This window comes from Lontra canadensis, unplaced genomic scaffold (genome assembly GCF_010015895.1).
Source record: "Lontra canadensis isolate GAN:19392208 unplaced genomic scaffold, GSC_riverotter_1.0 scaffold13, whole genome shotgun sequence".
NCBI classification, from domain to species: Eukaryota; Metazoa; Chordata; class Mammalia; order Carnivora; family Mustelidae; genus Lontra; species Lontra canadensis.
Window position 1 is genome coordinate 16,069,397 of NW_022631007.1, and position 22,994 is coordinate 16,092,390.

Genomic DNA, 22,994 nt, shown 5'->3' on the forward strand with positions numbered 1-22,994 from the left:
TCCCCAGTGGACATGATTCTGTGTGTTCCAGTAGCTTATGTTCCTGGGACTCGTTGGTCCACACCCTGTGCGTCCTTCCCCTCCAACAGCTTTAGTGGGGTGTGATTCACATGCACGGAACCGCAGAGAGAAAGTGAGTAGTTTGGTGCCTTTCTTTTCTTCCAAGTAGGGTTGGATGGTAACACACTTCGAAGACGCTTGGCCCATAGACCAAGTAAGAACGGAGTTCATGTCACAGATCCCGTCCTGGCGCCTTCCTTTCTCTGCCACATACAGTTTGGTCCCTTCATCCATGCCAGATGGTGGAACTAGCTCACAGCTGGGCTGCGTGGCCCCCGTGGGACGGCGGATCGGCCCCTGTGGGAGGGGCCTCTCCTGTGGCCCCCGGGGGCCTGCGCTGAGACGCAGCACCGTGCCTTGTGTTGAGGAGTCACCAGCATTCTTTTTGCTTATTTTTGTTGTTTTGCAGCGTGATCTTAAGCAAATTATTTCATCCCTCCACCCTCCTGTCTTGATGAATGGGAAGCAAGGCAGATGGCCCCAGCTTCCCCTCTCCTGTAGCATCCGGTAAGAGGAAGCCCATGTCTTTGGGGATTTTAGGGTTCCCGCGCGTCCCCCCCCCATCTGTTTCCACTTCTTACTAAGTCTCAGTAGGTGTCACTGAGTTGCTCCTATCTTGCTGCTGCCTCTTCTCCAGCTTATTCCTAGGATGTGGCCTATTGTGTTCACATTAGCGGGACAATGGGTCATCTTAGAATTGCCCACTTAGAGTTGTTCCTGCGTGTCTGGTTCTTTTTTTTTTTTTTTTTTTTTTAAGATTTTATTTTTAAGTCATCTATACCCAGTATGAGGCTCAAAGTCTCCACCACTAACCAAGCCAGCCAGGCGCCCCATGTCTGTCTGGTTGTTCTTTTAAGCATGTGTTTACTGGGCTTGGTAAAGTGATGCTAATGAGTTCTCATTCTGGTTTCTCAAGGTAGGAAGGCCAAGGACATTATTGACACAGCTCGGGAGAACGTCGCGAAGATGATAGGTGGGAAACCTCAGGACATAATCTTCACTTCCGGGGGCACCGAGGTAAAGTTTCTAAACAGGCTCGCAGTCTTTTAACTGTCAATTATATGTAAGGTATGTATACATGGTTCCTATTTGGTATTATTTTTTTAAAAGAAGAGGTATGCTTGGTGTTGGTCTTTCTCTTTTGCAAATTAGCTTCATATAGTTAGTCAGTATTTATCCTAAAAGTAAATTCCAGGTGGCTGGTAGGATATTTGTAACATAATGTGTAAATTAACTTCAACAGAGAGTTTATTTCAACAGAGAGTTTCCCCTTCTTTTTGCCCTGGAATTATCCCTTTAAATCCCTACTAAATTGTTTGCCTTATGAAGAGTTTGATTTCAGAGTCTTCTCTTATGTCAGTTACAATCACCAACCACCCTTTACATTTAGTAACACTAACAACTTCAAACATTTCGGAAATTTAAGAGTAAGAAAATAGACACCCGTGTGTCTCCTACCTAGATCCAACGGTGTTGCCATATTACTTCGATCTGTTTTTCTAAATTTACTGCTTTTTCATGGGTGGGGGGCTCAGTTGTTAAACATCTGCCTTTGGCTCAGGTTATGATCCCTGGGTCCTAGGATTGAGGTCCACATCAGGCCCTCTGCTCAGTGGGAAGTCTGCTACTCCCTCTCCCACTTCCTCTGCTTGTGTTCCCTCTCTTGCTTTCTCTCTCTGTCAAATAAATAAATAAAATTTTCTAAAAAGAATTTTCTAAAAAGAAGTTTGAGGTTTATGACCCATTGCAGATGTACTTTTAGACTGATAGAAATACAGGCTTCTGCTCAAACAGTAATTTCTGTCTCCCTTTCTGGGAAGGAGGGCATGACTGTCACCCACAGGTGATGTGACTGTCCACATGGAAAACCCCAGAGAATCTGCAGCCAGATTAAAGAGTTAATAAGAAAATTTAGCAGTTATTAGATTCAAAACTCAATCGTGTTTTTTATACCAGCAACAAGCAGGTGTATTGTCAAAAATCGATCTCTGCTCTGGAGCCAAAATGTGACATGAAGACGGAGTTTGGGGATAAAGAGGAACAATAGTTTATTACCTCGCCAGGCACATGACGCTGTAGCAGGCTAATGCCTTCAGAATGGCAGACCCACGCGGGGGAAAAGGCTGAGGGCTTTCGTAGGAAACTATAGGGCCCGGGCAGCCTCGATAGGAGTCTGGTGCATCCTGCCGGCCGGGTTCCTCAGGTCTCCATAGTGGTCTCATGACCAGCGTCGGCGCTGGCCATCCGAGTCTCATTACTGAGTATCGATGCCAAGTTCCTAGAACAAAGGATTCTACAGAAAAGCAAGAGAAGGGGATGGGTTGTTTCAAGAATGAGGAGGAGAGAAATGTGTTCCATTTAAAGTCAAACCTTGCTGGAGCATTAGTGTGATCCTCTCAGTTGCCAACCATCTCTGAGTTTCTAGCGGTTTCTGGTATTTACAAGAGCACAAAAAATAACAAATACTTAAGAAATAAATATTACAAAAAAGAATTTGTAAGACCGTTTTCATCGACTTGGCCGCACTAGGAAAGTAATAGGAATATTAGTGCACACCACCTTCAAAGAAGCTCTGATAAATGGAGCAATTCCCCGTGCTCCCAGATCCCGAGACCCAGTGTTCTAACCACCTCAGTAGATCTGTAGATCCGGTGTGCAACCGCAGTCTAAATCCTGAGGCTTTTTTGGTGGAATCTCACAAGCTAATTTATATGGCCAAGAACTGTCAAGACTTCTGGAAGATTAAGAACATAGTGAAATGACTTGCTCCACCAGACATCCAGCTGTCTGTAAAGCTCTACTAATTAAGGCAGGTGATCTTCAGGCAGGGACAGACAGTAGACCAGAAACAGCACCGTGCACATGTCAGCATTTGTCATATGACTGGGTAGCCACACATCCTGGTTTGCTCAGGACAGTCCCGGGATGTACCTGTTGTCCTGACATAATTGAATAGTACCCTCTTATTCTTAACTTTTTCTGGCTCAGACGGTAGATTATATGATCACCATATATGACTAAGGCAGTCTAAGAGAGCAGGAGGAATGAATGGTCTCCAGTAAATGGTGCTGGGACAACTGTATATTCACAAAGAAAAAGGAAATTGGATTTCTGCTTCATAACAAAATAATAATCATAACTTTGGGTATAATAAATACCTACTTATGAAGAATAAAATTTAGAAAGCTTTCAGGTGATAAGCTTATATCTTTGTGATGATTAAGAACAATGAATTTCTTTTACACAATACAGAAAACATTAACCACAAAGGAGAAGGCTGATAAATTGTGCCACCACTAAGGCCACAAAACAGAGTTTACTTCATCAAAGAGTACGATGAAGAAAACAAAAAGACAAGCGAGACAATGGCAGAAGACATTCACAACATTTAACTGACAAAAGACTAGCATCTAGGATATAAAGGCAGGTAACCCCATGGAAATACAGGCAAGAAACTCGAGTATGCACTTCACCAAGCAGAAGCCCAGTTTCTATAGGTGAAAATACTTGGTGTCGTTATCAGAGTAAAAAACATCAAGACACCTCTGCATGCCCATAAGAATGATAGAAATTGAGCATTGCAGTGGTAGTAAGTGTGGACAGTGGACGTAGAGCCGGAAGCACTCACATATGGCAGAGCACAGGCTGGAATGCCATTTGGGGAAAGGGGTTGGCACTATCTGGTCAAGTTGAGGATGAGAGCCTGCACTGGGGCCAGCAGTCCCGCCCCCAGGGTGGAGCCTAGACAAGTGAGGCTCATCTGCACCAGGGCCAGGTGAAGACCATTCCTGACAGCCCGAAACAGCAGTCCAAGTGTCCCTCAAAATTAGCACGGCCCAATGTTAATATGTTGTCACATGGCCACCTGCAGCAGTGCACAGGGATCTTGAGTGACGGGTCAGGAAGCTGCCACCACGCCCCTGGGCCCCATGCCCACCCCTGGGGCCAGGCTCTTGGTGGCCCACAAGGAGCTGCCTCGGCCTCAGCTGCTTGGTAGGGCCATCCTGGTCTCATCTGGTGCCAAGGACATTTGTGGTCTTTGAGAACACGGTTCATTTTCAGATGGGACCTACTGTTTCCCACCAAGGCCCCTGCACTCCCGCTGTGGCCCAGGGCAGGGCAGCCGTTTCCAGGTTTCAGCAGCAACCGACGGACATATGTGGCACATGGGAGGATCTTGGGTATCTCCATCCTGTTCACAGTCATTGGGTCACCTTTTACACCTTTTACACCTCTTACACTGCCATCCATGGTGGCCTCAGATGGGGTTGTGGGGACTCTCCAGCCGTGGGAGCCCCCAGGGAACCTGTCTTCTGGATAGAATGGCTGTATGGGGCAGCAGTGTTTCCCACAAGGATGTGCCCCGGGACCTCTCCGGAAGCTGCCACTGGGTGAAGAAACCCATCTGAGTTGTGGGTCCCTGACCACCTCCTCCCTGTTACCTGATCCCACATGTCACCCATCAGTGAGCCACAGCGTGGGCTGCCTTGGTGCCCCCCCCCAGCTGGATACTGTCTTAAGTCCTCTGCATGCAGAATAGCAGCACGTGGGCGCTTCAGCCCAGTGCAGGCTCTGTCCCCCTAATTGTGGGGTCCCCCAAATGCTCCAAGGGATTGGATCTTTACCGAGAAAAAGTTTGTTCAGTTCTACTCGTGCCAAGGTCAAAAAGAGACAAAATAAGCAGTACTGTTTACAGGTGTTTGCTTAGGAAGTCAGAGTATCCAGAAAATCGGGAATGATTTCCGTACATATCAGTGTGGGAGACAGCTCCGCGGGGGTGGAGAGGGGACAGTGACTGCGAGGACCCCCCGGGTGCTTCTGTGTGGGGCAGTGTCCACTGTCTTGATCAGGTAACAGTCATTCAGTCTTCGCTGCCTCATTTCTCTGTTAAACTTAGGTTTATGTTTTATACACTTTCCTGTATATATGTTATAATTTAAAATAAGAGAAAAGTTTTTGTTTTGTTTTGTTTTGTTTTGTTTTTAAAGTCTTCTCCTACCCTGTACTCTTATGTTATCCACTCTGGCTATAGGAAACCAATATTGTTAGCTTCTTGGTGTCTTCCAGAGAGTCTCTGCGTTAAAAGCAAATAACTATGTAGATTTATATATTCTAATCTCCTTCCCTGTGTACCCTTTCCAGGATATTTTTGCATAAGGAGCAAATGCGTTTATATTTCCCCCTTTATATACAAATTGGGTAGAATACTGTATATAATGTCTGCAACCTTTTTTTGTATTATTATTTATGAAGTATATTTCTATTTGAGATCTTTGGGTCTCTACACATAAAGCTTTTCCTTGATGTTTATTCCTTGGTGTCCATTGGGCACTTACAAATCCCTTTATTGGTGGACACTGAAGGGCTTTCCAATGTTATTACAAACAGTGCTATACCTAATAAGGACCTTTCTGTATCTCATTTTGCTTCTATGCAAGTGTAGTGATAGGATCAAGTCCAAGACACAGACATGCTGGGTCAGAGGGCTTATTTGACAGATACACCAAATGGCCCTTCATATGCTAGATTATACTCCCATCAGCAGTGGGTACCTGCTTTTTCAATTTATAAAATTGAAAAATTCATAACATTGCTTAATAAGACAGGCATTAATTGACTGGAAATGAATTCTGACCTTTTTGGAAGGTTTTGTCATTGGCCATTTGGAAGATGTATGACTTTGAGACCATTTTTCCCTTTTTTAAACATTAGCCACGAGGAAAATGAAGGCTGAGAAAGTGTCGCCGTGGCCCTCCCCTTAGCCCAGGTCTCGTAAATGCTCTTTCTGCTCTCTGCAGTCCAACAACTTAGTAATCCATTCCATGGTGAAACATTTCCACCAAACCCGCCCCTCTGCGGGGAGCCCGGCCGAGCTGTGCAGCCCGCTGGATGGGGCCGCGCCCCATCTTATCACCTGCACCGTGGAACACGACTCCATCCGCCTACCCCTGGAGCACCTGCTCAAAGAAGGAGCGGCCGGTGAGTGACCAGCTCCGCCTACCGCCACACACTGATTCCGGGACCTGGTGAATCATTTACCCTCCACTCGCAGCCTCCCTGGAGGTCAGCAGGTGCAAGGGTTACACAGCCTGTCCGGACACGGGAGCTGGGAATGCTGCCAGAGTGTCCCCTAGGGAAGAAATGGGTCATCACCATGCAGCTCTAGTCTAGTCTGGATCTAGCAACTGAATGAATGATACTTCAGATTCTTGTGTATAATGAATATATACGCATGAAATAATAAGCCTATAAATGCTACACAGTGCTTTTCATTTGGATTTTAAGGATTAAGTCTTGGCTTCCACTTCTTCGGGTGGGAAGAACAAGGGTCAGATAGACATCAGCAGTAGGGGTGGACATCAGCGTCAGGGGGCAAACACCAGAATAAATGTGCTCTTGCTGGATGACTTCAGCTCTGCACAGGAAGGGGTTCTCGCCAATGGGCGCAGGGGCAGACAGCCCACAGGCAGCCTGAGGGGTTGGCCGAGCTTGGTGGGCAAGAGCAGTGGCTCTGACCTTTCACTTTTCCCATGCGAGGAAGCCTCGAGACACCGGGCACAGACCACGGACTTTTGAAAACTAAGAGCCCTTTCCCCCGGCCCAAGATAGCCGAGGTGAATGCTTTCCTTGAAGCAAAGTGACTTTCCCCTCAGCTTCTCTGATCTGCTTGGAAACCTAAAAGTGGATCGAGGGAAAGTACTTCTATCACCCAGATTAAAGCACCATAGTGCTCCATTTGACTGTGAAGCCTTTCTGGGTTTTCCTGTTCGACTACTATAGGAGTTTTTCTCTTTCTGGTCTTACCTAGATGCACTACATTAACTGAAAAAAAAAAAAAAAAGAGAGAGAGAGATCAAATCTGACGTTCTTATTTCAGCTCTTGTTCCTTTCAATCCCTGCTGCCTTTTTATCCCCCGTCTTTCTTACTTTTCCGTACTTACAGGGAAGAGCAATGAATCATTCTTATTTGCTGTTGCATTTAACCTCCTGCTTAAATTACACAGATTTTGGGGCCCCTGGGTGGCCCAATCGGTTGAGCAGCTGCGATCAGCTCAGGTCATGATCCCAGGGTCTTGGGATTGAGTCCTGCATGGGGCTCCCTGCTCACTGGGGATTCTGCTTCTCCCTCTCTCATTCAGTGGTTCTTAGTGAATTCACCCACTTGAGTAACCGTCATCATAATCAGTTACAGAACATTTCATGACCCCCCAAAACTTTGTGCCCACCCACTGTAATTCTCCATTTGCCTCACCCCCAGGCAACCACTAATCCATGTCCATCTCTAAAGATTGCCCTATTTCATAGGACTTTCGTGAGAATGGAATCAGAGAACATGTGGTCTTTTTGACTGATTTCTTTCAATTAGCATGTTTTCAAGGTTCATTCATGATGGAGCATGTACGAGTACTTAATTTCTTTTTATGGATTTATAATATTCCATTTTATGTGAATTCCAGTCTCTATAAATAATACATTATTTATGTGGATGAACCTTTGACGATCATTTGGCATGATGACTAATGCCGTTATGAACCTTTGTGTACAAGTTCTTGTGTGGATGTATGTTTTCATTTCTCTTGGACTTACACCCAGGAGAGGCACAGCTGGGTCACAGGTTAACTCTGTGTTTAACCTTTCGAGCTGACTTTTGTATTCCCAAGTAGCTGCACCCTTTGATGTTTTTCCAGCAGGACCCGAGGATTCCTATTTCTCCATATCCTTGACAACATTTGCGATTGTCATTATCTTTTATTGCCGCTATCCTGGAGATGTGCAGTGGTATCTCCTGGTTTTGATTTGCATTACCCTGATGGTTGGATGTTAAGCATCCTTTCATGTGCTTAATAAGAAGATGAGTAATACTTTTTTTAAAAAAGTATTTTTTTATTTGCAAGAGAGAGCATGAGCAGGGGGAGGGGCAGAAAGAGAGGGAGAAGAAGACTCCCCACTGTGCGGGGAGCCCGACCTGGGGCTCAATCCCAGGACCCTGGGATCATGACCTGAGCCGAAGGCAGACACTTACCCTACTGAGCCACCCAGGCATCCCCATGACGAGTAATCCTGGCCAGAGTGGCCCTTCTTTTGCTCTCCTTGGAGTCTTGTAATGGATACATGAGCTCCACCCTTCTCTTGCTGGTCTCTGCCCTATCCCTGGAGCCCGCCCTGGCCTGCCGGTCCTCTCTTGGGCACGTGTGCTCTTTCTCAGTCACTGCCAGTGCTTCTGCTGCCCACCTGTGAGGTAGCTGGTAGCTAGGTCATGACACCCAGCCTCTGACTGCCACGCAGTTCTCCCTCCCAACACTCCACACTGTGCACCCAGCACTTGGATGATCACTAGATCTGGTCATGGTTTTCGCCTATTACTGTTCTGAGTGTTTTTTTCCTATTCTTATTAATCTAATGCTATCATCTTTCTGTATTCTGGGAATTCCTCAAAATTCCTTGCCCACAGGAGGATACCCCTAATTTAGAAAATATTTGTTCTCTCATTTTGGATCTTGAGGGGAGAGGGGATACATTTATCTTATATCATTTTGAACCAAAATCTTGATTCAATCACCTTCATTTATTCGTCTGAGGTGATGAGATTATAAGAGCTTGGAGCAGTGCCTAGAACCTAGTAGGTGATTAATGAATGCTAAGTGTCAAGTGAGTGAAGGTTAAGTACTTTGGTCCATTAAGGTGTTCTCATAAAGATAGTGGACTAGGAAGATCCTAGGATTACCTTGTCCCATGGATCCACCTAGATAACATCCCCATCAGTGTAGATACCCCCCAAAGTGACCTGAAGACTGACAGAACAAATTCTCCACAGCTAAACATAGAGAAGAGGCTACATCAAAGAGGGTAGGAAAGGTGAAGACACGGTTGGAAGCCAGATGGACCCGTGGAACTGCATGGTGGGGAGGGACAACATGGGCTCAGCGAGGGGAGAGGAGCAGACCCCATCCAGGCACCCCAGGTGTGAAGAACCTGCCCTGGGAAGATGGATCTACATAATATTGGCTTTGAAAACTAGAGGGGCCTCACTTCATGAGTTCTTACAATCAGTGGGGCTTAACACCTAGAACTGTAAAAATCAACAGGCTTGGCTCTGGAAGAGCTAGGAGACCCAAGAGGAAACTGAGGCCCTGCCCTTACAGAGATAGTAGAGCTAACACCCTCCTGGAGATATAGTATAGAAACAGCAGTTTGATCAACTCCTTGGGTGTATGGGAAGGAGATTTATTTACTAATCTCAGAGTGTGTGCTGGAGAGGTAGTGTCTTTTGGGAGACTTCTCCAAGAACAAAGGAGCTGGTGGGAGCCATTTCCCTCCTCCATCCCCCAGTTTGGATACATGGACACTTGTGGGAACCAGTATAGTATAACACTCTCCACCTAGCTTGCTAGCAGTGTACCCCACCCCCACACTCTTCTGTGGATCTACATCCTCCATCCTGGCCTGGATAGTTTTCTTGGGCAGCAGCAGTTTCCTTCCTGCAGGGGACTGGTGCAGACCTTTCTGGCACTGCATGTCCCACCGCCATGTTTTCCTGCAGACCCATGCATTAACAACACAGGGACCAAACCCTGTCTACAATAGGTAAAGACAGCCATTGCAGACAGTTGGGACTGAAGGCAAATGCTACAATAGCAGGGTGCACATAGGAGACACTCCTGAAGCTCTAGGTTCTAATGAATAGGGAACACCACATAGGAGGGCACTACAGGACTTGTCCTTCATAAGGCCACTAATTTCAAGAGCAGGAGACATAGCTGACTTTCCTGACACACAGAAATGGAGAAACAGACAGAGTTAGACAAAATCAGGAGACAGAAGAATCTGTCCCAAAGGAAAGAACGGGACACAATCACAGCAAGAGAGCTAAATCAAACGGAAATAAATAATATGCCTGATAGAGAATTTAAAGTAATGGTCATTAGGTATTCACTGGACTTGAGAAGAACGTGGAGGACCTCAGGGAAACCCTCAATAAAGAGAAAACATTAAAAAGAACCAAGAGGAGATGGAAAAACTCAGTAACTTAAAAATATGCTAGAGGGGATAAATAGCAGACTAGGGGAAGTAGAAGAATGGGTCAGTGACCTGGAGGACAGAGTAATGGGAAGCATTCAAACTGAACATAAGTGAGAAAAAAGAATAATAAAAAATGAACATAGATTAAGGGAACTCAGCAACACCATCAGGAGTAATAACATTGGCATTGTAGGGAATTCTAGAAGAACAAGAGAGAGAAAAGGGGACAGAAAATGTATTTGAAAAAATAATAGCTAAAAACTTCCCAAATCTGGGAAAGGAAACAGAAATCCAGATCCAGGAGACAGATAGCTCCCACCAAATCAATGCAAGTAGGTCCACACCAAGATACATAGCAATTAAAATGGCAAAAAAAGTAGTGATAAAGAGGTAATTGTAAAAGCAGCAAGATGAAACAGTTACATACCAGGGAAACCCAATCGGGCTGTGAGCTGATCTTTCTGCAGAAATTTTGCAGGCCAGAAGAGAGTGGCATGATACCTTCAAAGTGCTGAAGAAAAAAAACCTGCAGCCAAACATACTCTATCCAACAAGCCTATTATTCAGAATAAAAAGAGAGATAGGGTTTCACAGACAAACAAAAGTTAAAAGAATTCACTAGCACCTAACCAGCCCTATAAGAAATTTTAAAGGGTGGTGGGGGGAGACTCTCTTTGTAGAAAAGAAAAACCATAAATACAAATAAGAAAAGTAGGAAGCACAAAAGCAGTAAATTAAGTATATATAAAAACCAGTCAAAGGATTCATAAAATAAAAGGATGTAAAGTATGACGCCACATACCCAAAATGTGTGGGGGAGAGGAGGAAAAATTTAGTGATTTAAGAATGAGTTCAACCATCAACTTATTACAAAGTGCTATTATGCATAAGATGTTATATTTAAACCTAGTTGTAACCACAAATCAAAAACCAGTATAGGTATGCAAAAAATAAACAGTACTAAAAGTCCTAGCTGCAGCAATCAGACCAAAAAAAAAAAAAAAAAAAAAAGTCATCTAAGTTGGTAAGGAAGAAGTAAAATTTTCACTATTTGCAATCGACATGATACTCTATATAGAGAACACTAACAACTCCACCAAAAAACTACTAGAACTGATGAACAAATTCAGTAAAGTTGTGGAATACAAAATACAGAATCCCATAGCATTTCTATACACTAATAATGAAGCAGCAGGATGAGAAATGAAGAAAACAGTCTCATTTACAATTGCACCAAAAATGGTAAGATACCTAGGAATAAACCTGACCAAAGAGGTAAAAGACCTGTACTCTGAAAACTAAAGTTGATGAAAGAAATTGAAAATGACACAAATGGAAAGGCAGTCCATGCTCATGAATTGGGAAAACAAATTTGTTAAAATGTCCGTACTGCCCAAAGCAATCTACAGATTTAATGCAATCTCTATCAAAATACCAATAGCATTTTTCACAGAACTAGAAAAGACAATCCTAAAATTTGTATGGAACCACAAAAGACCCCAAATAGCCAAAGGAATCTTGAAAAAGAAGAACAAAACCAGAGGTGTAACACAATCCCAGATTTCAAGATACACTACAAAGTTGAAGTAATCAAAACAGTATGGTACTGGCACAAAAATACACACATAGATCAATGGAACAGAATAGAAACCCCAGAAATAAACCCACAACTATATGGTCAATTAATCTTCAACAAAGCAGAAAAGAATATGCAATGGGAAAAAGACAGTCTCTTCAACAAATGGTGTTGGGGAAACTAGACAGCTACAGGCAAAAGAATGACACTGGTCCACTTTCTTACAAACTATGCAAAAATAAACTCAAAATGGATTAAAGACCTAAACGTGAGACCCAAACATACAAATCCTAGAAGAGAGAGCAGTCAGTAATTTCTTTGACATTGGCATAGCAGCTTCTTTCAAGATCCATCTCTTTAGGCAAGAAAAACAAAAGCAAAAATAAACTGTTGGGACTACTCCAAAATAAAAAGCTTTTACACAGCAAAGGAAATAATCAACAAAACAAAAAGACAACCTACTGAATGGGAGGAGGTATTTGCAAATGACATCTGATAAAATGTTAATATCCAAAATATACATAGAACTCATACAATTCAACACCAAAAAAACCCAAATAATCCAATTAAAACAACGAACAGACATTTTTCTAAAGAAGACATCCAGATGGCCAACAGACACACGAAAATATACTCAGTGTCGCTCATCATCAGGGAAATGCAAATCAAAACTACATGAGCTATCACCTCACACCTATCAGAATAGCTAATATCAAAGACACAAGAAACAAGGTTGGCAAGAATGTAGAGCAAAAAGAACACTTGTGTATTGGTGGGAATGCAAATTGAATGCAGCCACTGTGGAAAACAGTATGGAGGTTCCTTAAAAAATTAGAAGTAGAATTATCATATGATCCAGTGATCACACTACTTGGTATTTACCCAAAGAATATGAAAACACTAATTTGAAAAAAGATATATGCACCCCTATGTTTATTGCAGCATTGTTTACAATAGCAAAGACGTGGAAGCACCCCAAGTCTCCATTGATAGATGGAAGAAGATGTGGTATCTATAATGGACTATTACTTAGCCATAAAAAAGAAGGAAATCTTGCCGTTTGCAACAACATGGATAGATCTAGAGAGTATAGTACTAAGTGAAATAAGTCAGAGAAAGACAAATACTATATAGTTTCATTCATATGTGAAATTTAATTAAGAAAACACACAAATTAAAAAAGAGACAAACCCCCAAATCAGACTTAAATATAGAGAACACAGTGATGGTTACCAGAGGGCATGTGGGTGGAGGGATGGGGGAAATAGGTGATGGGGATTAAGAGTCCATTTACCGTGAAGAGCAGTGAGTAATGGATAGATGTGTTGAATCACTATATTGTAGACCCAGAACTAATATAACTCTGTATGTCAATTATACTGGAATTAAATTAAAAAAAAAATTTAAATAGATGCTCTCATGAACTAAAAGTGTATTACCTCCTTGTGGGCCCTTACCATTTCCTGAACTTTTACAATAAATTACTTTTAAAATGTGGAGAATGCTTTTCTTAGGCTGTATCTAAATGAACTTCCCAAACAGGTTATTTTATAAGATTAACCTTGGTTTATGTGTTTTTCCCTCAGCGGTCACCTTTGTGCCAGTGTCCAAGGTGAATGGTCAGGTGGAGGTTGAGGACATCCTGGCAGCTGTCCGCCCGGCCACGTGCCTTGTGACTATCATGCTGGCCAATAACGAGACGGGAGTCATCATGGTGAGTTAGATATCCTTTTTTTTTTTTTTTTCCCTCAAAGATTTCATGTATTTACTTGTCAGAGAGAGAGAGAGAGAACAAGCAGGGGCTGTGACAGGCAGAAGGAGATGCAGGCCCCCTGCTGAGCAGGGAGCCTGGCTCAGTACTGGATCCTAGGACCCCGGGATCATGACCTGAGCTGAAAACAGACACTTAACCAACTGAGCCACCCCAGGCGCCCTGAGTTAGTTATCCTTCTAAGAAAATCTAGTGAGGAGGGAAAAAAGTCTAGTGAGGAATGAAGGGGGTCCAGGCTCTACTTGATATTCTCATGCATCTCTCCTGAGGCCTCTTCTTTTTCTTCTTCTTCTTTATCTTCATTGTCTTTGTCGTCTTCATCTTTTTCATCTTCATCTTTGTCATTGTCTTCATCTTCTTTCTTCATCCTTCTTTCTTCCTTCTTCTTCCTTCCTCCTTCATTGTTCCTCCTTCCTCCTTCCTTCCTTCTTCCTTCTTCTTTCTTACTTCCTCCTTCCTTCTTCCTTCTTCCTTTCTCCTTCCTTCTTCCTTCCTTCCTTCTCCCTTCTTTTCCCTCCTTTTCCTCCCTCCTTCCTCCTCCTCTTCCCTCTTCTTCCTCCTCTCCTCATTAATGACTCCTGATTTCTTTCATTCAGTTTTCATGAAATTAAAGCAACATATTCAACTCTTTATTTTTCCCTACTTCAGCCCATCTCTGAAATCAGTCAGCGAATTAAAGTCCTGAACCAAAAGCGGGCAACTTCCGGGCTGCCTGTCATTCTGCTACACACAGATGCGGCACAGGCCCTGGGGAAACGGCGCGTGGATGTGGAGGACCTAGGCGTGGACTTCCTGACCATCGTGGGGCACAAGGTGCATCCACAGAAGCCTCCTTCTCTCCATGACCTCAAGGCTCACCTTAGAGCAGAACCACAGCACCAGCAATCATCCATTTTTTGTCCAGTGCTCTCAGGGGATGAAATGACAAAACTTGCAGCCCACACCCTCACGAGCTGCAGGAGGAGAGACCAGCAGTAACCCAACCTGGGACAAGAGGGGGGTGGCCAGGCAGAGCTGTGGAGGGGTGTGGAGGCCTCAGGGGAGACGGGAGGCAGGTGACTTCAGCCAGATACTGAGCATTCTCTGTATTGGGCAGAGTGCCTGTAGACCTCTCATCAGCCCACTCACAGGCCCCACCCCCAGGACAGAAGATGAGAGACTCGAGATGTTGCTTTCTCTAACTTGATTTAAAGTGCAGCTTCTGAATGCAAAGTTTTGGTTCTAGCAGCTCTCGTCTCCAAGGTGGTAGTGGAAACAGTAAACAAGAGTGAAGACCCTTCTGAGACTTTGCTCATCTTTCTGGCAGCTGACTAGGACCTGAAATATTTTTAGTTCTCTGTGTTGAGGCATGGTGCTCAGCTAGTTTCCGAAGGAGTTTGTGTGCTGACCTGACACTGTGGCACTTAATGATTTTTGTAAAGTGTCAGTTTGAAAACATGGAGTCATACCCAGGAAAAGCCCTCGACAGTCTCAAGTTCCAGCCCATCTCCTTTTACAAATTCTGTTCTGTGATGTGCAGTCAACCCTCTCGGGCTAGGAACAAGAGTTCAGGCTCTGCCCTGCACCCTCAAGGTTTGTGACTCTGACGTGTCTGGAGTGGTGACAGGTAGCACAGCTGTGGGGCCCATACAGTACAGGATCTTTCTCTGTGTGCTTCTAAGCACTCAGAGTGCATACAAAGTGGGAACTCAGAAGGTTCTTGTTGAATAAATGGCTGATTTTTCCTTTCAGTTCTACGGTCCCAGGATTGGAGCACTTTATGTCCGAGGGCTTGGTGAACTTACACCTCTGTACCCTATGCTGTTTGGAGGTGGACAAGAACGGAATTTCAGGCCAGGGTAAGATAGATGTTTAATGAGGTCTCAGACCTACCAGCCCAACTGTTGGCTTGGAGGGTGGTAACCTTCCCTTGTCTCTTGGAAGAACTGTAATGGCACTTTCTACATCACTGCTGAGTCTGAATTTGCTCCATTGATGGGTTCTGCACATTTACAGATCTTCAGTCTCTGTCGGGATGATTCAAAGCTGGAGGCCTCCTGGCTGAGATGTGCTGCTGTTCTCATGATGATGGGATGAGCAGAGTTGCACAGGAGCACCTGGCTTCCTTTCTGACAGCTCCTGTGTCCCTGTGATATAAGCTGACATTGTACCCGGGGAATGAGGTGGTGCCAGGGCCACACCTTTTATCAGACATTCCAACAAGGAGAAACAGGAACAACATGGTAGTGGGTCCCCTGGGTGTTCATTCACCTCCTTTATCCCTGACTAAGAGCTGAGGAAGCCTGTAACTCAAATACACTGAGGACAGAAAAAAATGTCCAACCAAAACCAACTCTCTCTGGACAGTGGACCAGGAGCAGGACAGCTTAGCCAGACAGAGACCTTTCTTTAAATTAGCATATAATGTATTAGTAGCCCCAGGGATACAGGCCTGTGGATTGTCAGGCTGACACATTTCCCAGCACTCAGAGAACTTTTAGATAATACCCACTTTCCACTGGCCAATCACCACATGGTAAACTGTTGCCATCCCCACCCATGCCAGCAAAGGCAGAATAGGGAGCCCAGACTTTCACCTGCAGCCTGTAACAAGATGTTCCCATACCCACTCCAGGTGTGTCAGAGAGGGCCTGGCAGGGAGCCAGGACTTTCACCCCTGCCAGCCAGTAACAAGGTATCCCCACTGTGGGGTCAGTGGAGACCACAAGGGCTTCCACCCACAGCTTTTCTGCCAAGGTGTGTCCTCCCCTTGTGTGTTGACACAGGCTGAGTAGGGAACCTCCACCTGGAAGCAATGAACTGGCATATTCCTCCCCCTGCCACAGCAGCATCAAAAGAAGCCAGCTAAAACAGAAAGGTTAAGTAACATCCAGACTCTCATAACATGATATGAAAATGTCCAGGTTTCAGTCGAAAACCACTCAACATATCAAGAACAAAAAAGATCTTAAATTGAATTTTAAAAAGAGAGCGAGAGAGAGAATAGATTCCAGTACTGACACTGAGATGACAAACACGTCAGAATTATCTGACAAAGATTCTCAGGCAGACACAGGAAAAATTCTTCAATGAGCAATTATAAACATACTTGAAATGCATGAACGTGTCAACAAGGACAAAGAAAATGTAAAGAAGAACTAAGTGCAAATTTTAGAACTAAAAACTACAGCAACTAAAATAAGCACAGTGGATGTTCTACAGAGCAGCTCAAGGAAAGAACCCTTGAACTGGAAGAGAACAATAGAATTATGCAATCTAAGCAACAGGGAGGAACTAGACTGGGGGGGGGGGGCGGTAGGATAAACAACACACCTCAGGAACCTTGTGGGGACAGTAGCAGAAAATCTAACAATCATCCTATGAAGAGAGGAGAAAAGGTGGGATGAAAAAGAACTTGGAAAAAATAATGGCTACAAACGTCCCAAATTTGGCAAGAGACATAAACCTACAGACTCAAGAAACTGAACAAATCTCAAGCAGGAGAAACCACTAGAAATCCATGCCAAGGCACATAGTTTCTGAAAATGGAAGGCAAAGAAAAAAATCTTGAAAGCAGACAGAAGAAAAAAATGACACCTTTCCTACAGGGTAAAAATAATTCAAATAGCGGTGTATTTCTCATCAGAAACCTTGGAGGCCAGAAGGAAGTGACACAATAAATTGTAAGTGTTGAAAGCTTTGTCAAGCCAGAATCCTATACACAGCAGAAATATCCTTCAGGAATAAAGGGAAAAATCAAAACAGTCTCAAAGAAAAACTAACAGAATTTTCCACCAGAAGACCTATGCTGAAAATGATTATAAGAAGTTCTTTAAACAGAAAAGAAGTAGTAAAAAAAAGGGAAACTTGAACATCAGAAGAAAGAAAGAGCAGGGTAAGCAAAGTATGGGTAAGTAAAACAGGCTTTTGTCTTAAGTTTTCTAAATTATGTTTGATGGTGTAAGCAAAAATTATAGCACTGAGTGTGGTTCAAAAAATATGTCGAAGAAATATTTAAGATAATTTTAAATGGAGGAGGACTAAAATTATGTAAAAGGAGATAAGATTTTTGTTCACTTCACCTTCTGAAAGATGTTCAAATGACTCACAGAGAGGTGGGAAGAAGAAAACAGAGAAACAAAAAACAGAACAAACAGGAAAAAAAATTTTTTTAATGGGAGACCTAAGCCCTAACATTAATTACATTAAATGTAAATGGTCTAAATACAGCAATTAAAAGACAGAGATCGACAGAGTGATTTTTTTTTTTTAATTGACCCAACTGGGGCGCTTGGGTGGCTCAGTCAGTTATGCGTGTGACCCTTGGTTTCAGCTCAGATTGTGGTCTCATGGGTCATGAGGTTGAGCCCTGCATCAGGCTCCGTGCTCAGCAGGGAGTCTGCTTAAGAATCTCTCCCTCTGCCCCTCCCTTCACTTGTACTTGTGTGTGCATGCTCTTGTTCTCTCTCCAATAAATGTTAAAAAACTAAAATAGCCCCAACTGCAGTTGACCCTTGAACAACACAGGGATTAGTGTGTCAAACCCCTGCACAGTTGAAAATCTCTGTGTAACTTTTAACCTCATAAAGCTTAACTGCTAATAGCCCACTGTTGACAGGAAGCCTTACTGACAACATAAGTTATCAGTTAACACATTATTTTGTGTGTTATATTTATTATATATTATATCCTCACGACAAAGTATGCTAGGAAAAAGAAAATGTTAAGACAATTGTAAGGAGAAGAAAATACATTTACAGTACTGTAAAAAATCTGCATGCAAGTGGACCCATGCAGTTCAAACCTGGGTTGTTCAGGGGTCAACTATATGTGATACCTATAAGAAACTCACCTCAAATATATTGATAGAGGGAGGTTGAAAATTTAAACTGGAAAAGTATGTGTCAAAAAAACATCAATCAAAGGAAAGTGGGAATGGCTATATATTAGATAAAGGAGACTCTAGAGCAGAGCATTTTACCAGAGACACAAAGGGGCATTATATACTGATGAGAGTCAGTCCACCAAGAAGGCCTAGCAATCCTAAATGGTGATGGGGTACACAACAGAACTGCAGAGTATGTGGGGCAAAAACGTTGAACTGAAAAGAGAAACAGACAAATCCACAATTACAGATAGAGACTTCCCTACCCTTCCCTCCACAGTGAATACAACAACTAGATAAAATCAGCCAGGATATGGAAGAACTCACTAACAGCCAACAACCAACAGGACCTAACTGAGGTGTTTAGAACATTGCACCCTACAACAGAATCAAGCAACAGCAAAATATGTATTTTTTTTTTAAGATTTTATTTGATCCAGGGAGAGAGAGAGAGAGACTGAGAGAAAGTACAAGCAAGGGGAGCAGCAGGCTGAGGGGAAAGCAGGATCCCCACTGAGCAAGGAGCCTGAGGCAGGACTGGATCCCAAGATGCTGGGATCATGACCTGAGCCGAAGGCAGATAATCAACAGACTGAGCCACCAAGGTGTCCCCAAAATACATATTCTTTACAAGAGTCACAGAAGATACACTAAGATAGACCATGTCCTGTGTCATTAAACAAACCATTACATTTGAAGAACTGGAATCATACAGACCGTTTTTCATCACAGTGAAATCAAACGAGAAATCAATAACTGGAAGGTACTAGGAAAATCTCCAAAAACTTAGAAACAAACAACTCCCTTTACATAAACCATGGGTCAAACAAGAAGACTCAAAAGAATTAAATACATCGAAATGAATGAAAATGAAAATACTCCTTATCAAAATTTGTGAGACAGCTAAAGCCTGGCTGAGAGGGAAATTTATAGCACTGAATGTATGTGTTAAGAAAAGATGATGACTCTTGGGGCACCTGGGTGGCTCAGTCAGTTTAGCATCTGACTCTTCAGCCCAGGTCATGATCTCAGGGTCATGAGGTCAAGCCCCATGTTGGGCTCTGAGCTCAGTGGGGAGTCTGCTTGAGTTCTCTCTCTCCCTCTCCCTTTGCTCCCTCTCCCCTACTGACAAGCACTTTCTAAATAAATAAATAAATCTTAATTTAAATCTTAATTTAAAAATTTTTTTTAAAGAAGATTACTCTGAAGTCAATAACCTTTCACCTGAAAAACTTAGAGAAAGTAGAGCAAAATAACTCCAAAGCAAACATAAGGAAATACTAGAGAACAGAAATTAATGGAATTGAAAGCAAGAATAATTTTTAAATATTGTATTTATTTCTTTTTAGTGAGAGAGAATGAGAACAGTGGGAGGGACAAAGGGTGAGATTCTCTGCTTAGTGCAGAGTCTTTTGGAATGGTTGATCCCATGACCCTGTGATCATGACCCAAGCCAAAATCAAAAAGTCAGGAGCTGAACCAATTGAGTCACCCAGACACCCTGAACACAAAAATAATATTTAAAAAATAATTGAAATGAAGAAATAGCCTTTTAGAAATATTAAGAAAACTGACAAATCCCTCACTATATTGTACACTTAAAACTAGCATAACAATGTATTTTAATTACACTGGAATGAAAAGAAAAACTTAATAATAATTTTTTAAAACCTGATAAACTTCTAGTAAGACTGACAAAAAAAGGAAAGAAGAAATAAATTGCCAATATCAAATTTGACAATTTAGATGAAGTGGAATACTTCATCAAAAAACCAAATTACCACAACTTACCTAATAGGACACTTGATCATTTAAATAGCTTTATAATTATTAGGAAAAGGAAATTAATTTTGTAATTTAAAAACTCCCCAAAAAGAAATCTCTAGGTCCAGATAGTTTTACAGGAAAATCCTGCCAAACATTTAAAGAATTAACACCATTTTTCTGCAGTCTCATCCAGAAAAATAGGAGGAGAAAACATTTCCCTGGTTCATTTTATCAATTTATACTAAAACCAGATAAAGATGTTACAAAAAAATAAAACTATGAACCACATATCTCTCATGAACTTAGAATCAGAAGTCTTTAACAAAATATTAGCAAGTGGAATTCAGCAATATATAAAAATAATATATGCATCATGAGGGAGTTTGTTCCAAGGATGCATGGCTGTTTCAGTATTTCAAAATCAATCAATGTAATGTAGCATATTAAAGAAGAAAAATTGGGGTGCCTGGGTTGCTCCGTTGTTTGATCCTTGATCTCAGCTCAGGTCTTGATCTCAGGATTGTGAGTTCAGGCCCAGTGCTAGGCTCCACACTGGGTATGAAGCCTACTTTAAAAAAGAAGAAAAATAACATAATTTAATGCAGAAAAAGCATTAATAAGATTTAACATTCATTCATTCATTAAAAACTCTCACAGTATGACTAGAGGAGAACTTCAGCTTTGAAAGAGCATTTACAAAAAAAAGCCTACAGTCAACATCACACTCAATAGCAAAGGCCTGAATGTTCTATGGAGCAAGATGAGGATGTCCATTCTCACTTCTTTTTCAGCAGGGCTGGGAGTTCTAGTCAGTGCAGAAGTCAAGAAAAGGAAATATAAGGAATACAGATTGGAAAGGAAGAGGTAAAACTGCCCCTTTTTGTAGATCACATGATGGTCTCTGTCCCAAGGAACAGATAAGAAAACTCCTAGGACTGATGAGTAAATTCAGCAAGATCACAGTTTATAAGAGAAGCATACAAAAATTGAGTGTATTTCTGTATACTGGTAATGAACATCTGAACAACAAAATTAAAATACAGTATGATTTATAATCACTCAGAAATATTCAGATATAGGACTTGCAAGCTGACAACTACTAATGTGGCTAGAAGAAAGCAAAGATCGAAATACATGGAGAGACATACTATGTTCATGGATCAAAAGACTCAATACTGTAAAGGTCAGTTCTCCCCAAATTGATAAATCAGATTAGCCCAATTTCTATCAAAGCCCAGCAAGCAGACCAGTGGAACAGAATAGATACAACCAGAAATATGCCCATGTGATTTTTTGACAAAGATACAAAAGCAATTTGGTGGAGAAAAGACACTCTTACCAAGGCACTGAAGCAATTAGACATCCTCAGGCAGAAGACGATCCTCAACCCAAGTCTCACACCTTGTAAAATATTAACTCAGGATACATGTGAACTTAGATGTGAAGCAAAAAACTTTAAACTTTTAGGGAAAAAAAAAAAACCCAGGAAAACATCCTCAGGCTCTAGGCCTTAGCAAAGAGATCTCAGACTTGATACCAAAAACATCCATAAAAGGGAAAATTGGTACTTGAACTTCATCAAAATTTAAACCTTTCACCCTGCAAAAGAATTTGTTAAGAGGAGACAAGCTGTGCACTAGAATATATCCTCAAGGGACTAGTATCTAGAGTACATAAAGGAAACTCTCAAAATTCAACAGCCAACACCCCCAAACAATTCAGTCACATAAAGGCAAAAGACAGTCACAGACATTTCACCAAAGAAGATAGACATATAGCAAATAAGCATGTGAAAAGACCTGGAACATTTTTAGCTGTTAGGGAAATGCAAATTAAAACCACAGTGAGACATCACACCTACCACAACAGCTAAAATAAAAACCAGAGATAAAGCGGAGTGCGTTGATGACACAGATATTTCACTCAAATGTGGCCGATGGGAATGGCAATGGGACAGCAGCTCTGGAAGACAGCTTGGCATTTTCTCTTAAAACTAGATATGCACCCACCATCACATCTAGGAATTTCACTCCTGGACACTTAGAGACATGCAGACTTGCGTTCACACAAGAGCCTGCGCACAAGTGTGTCTAGCAGCTTCATTGGCAATGGCCGCCAACTGCCCAGATGTCCTTTAATGAGACTTGACAGGCTGTGGCAGTTTGTGTGGACACTGCTCAGTAATGGAAAGGGATTAGCTGCTGATGTGCACAACAGCCTGGAAGGAGTGTCCACAGAATGATGGAGAATGGAACAAGCCTGTCCCCCCAAATGATAACTAGGGTTCCATCTATACGACATTCTTGAAATGATGGAATTAGAGATGGAGAACAGATTAGCAGTTGCCCATGGCTAAGGAAGGTGTGGGGCTGAAGGCAAGTGGGTCTAGGTATAAAAGGCCAACAGGAGGGAACTTCGAGGGGGTGGAAATGTTCTATATCTCATCATTATCCTGGTTGTGATCTTCTACCACAGCGTTACTGGGGAGAAGCTGAGTAATCGGTACACGGGATGTCTCTGTATTATTTCTTTTAATCACATATGAATATATATCATCCTTAATTAAAAAAAAAAAAAGTAGAACACCATGTGTTCAGGAGACCTTAATAGGGTAGCTCAGTATGGGGACTAGGAGTGGGAAGCAGGGTTTGCACAACTCCAGAATGGAGGCAGAGGTGGCTGACCAAATGCTTGGGGGAGGGAGGATGGGACAGGTGCCGGGTTCTACACAGGGTCCCTGCTCTTCCACCTGGGCAGCCCCTCCAGGCACTCACAGGGCAGAGACCTTGAGAGATGCTGTTGGTCTGGCCGTGCTATCCCGCAGATGAGGGATGTGAGATGCGGAGAGGGTATGACATTAGGACTCCATGTGTAGGACAAGCTCAGACATCTGGATTCTCCATGCAGAGCTCCTTGCTCTTCCCCAGACCACCCCA

General features: G+C 42.7%; 1 protein-coding gene across 7 annotated transcripts in view; it reads left to right on the forward strand.

Annotated features, from left to right (window-relative positions):
- SCLY (selenocysteine lyase) overlaps positions 1 to 22,994 on the forward strand; it is a 35,346-nt gene that overhangs the window by 6,560 nt on the left and 5,792 nt on the right. For 3 of the 7 annotated variants that reach the window (XM_032857632.1, XM_032857633.1, XM_032857638.1), the window contains exons 3-7: positions 977 to 1,077; positions 5,859 to 6,039; positions 13,243 to 13,370; positions 14,076 to 14,240; positions 15,159 to 15,265. In XM_032857632.1, the coding sequence (XP_032713523.1) occupies positions 977 to 1,077; positions 5,859 to 6,039; positions 13,243 to 13,370; positions 14,076 to 14,240; positions 15,159 to 15,265 (682 nt within the window). Of the gene's footprint in view, positions 1 to 469; positions 568 to 976; positions 1,078 to 5,858; positions 6,040 to 13,242; positions 13,371 to 14,075; positions 14,241 to 15,158; positions 15,266 to 22,994 lie in introns of all 7 variants that reach the window. The other 4 variants (XM_032857637.1, XM_032857636.1, XM_032857635.1 and 1 more) reach the window with 2 other exon arrangements.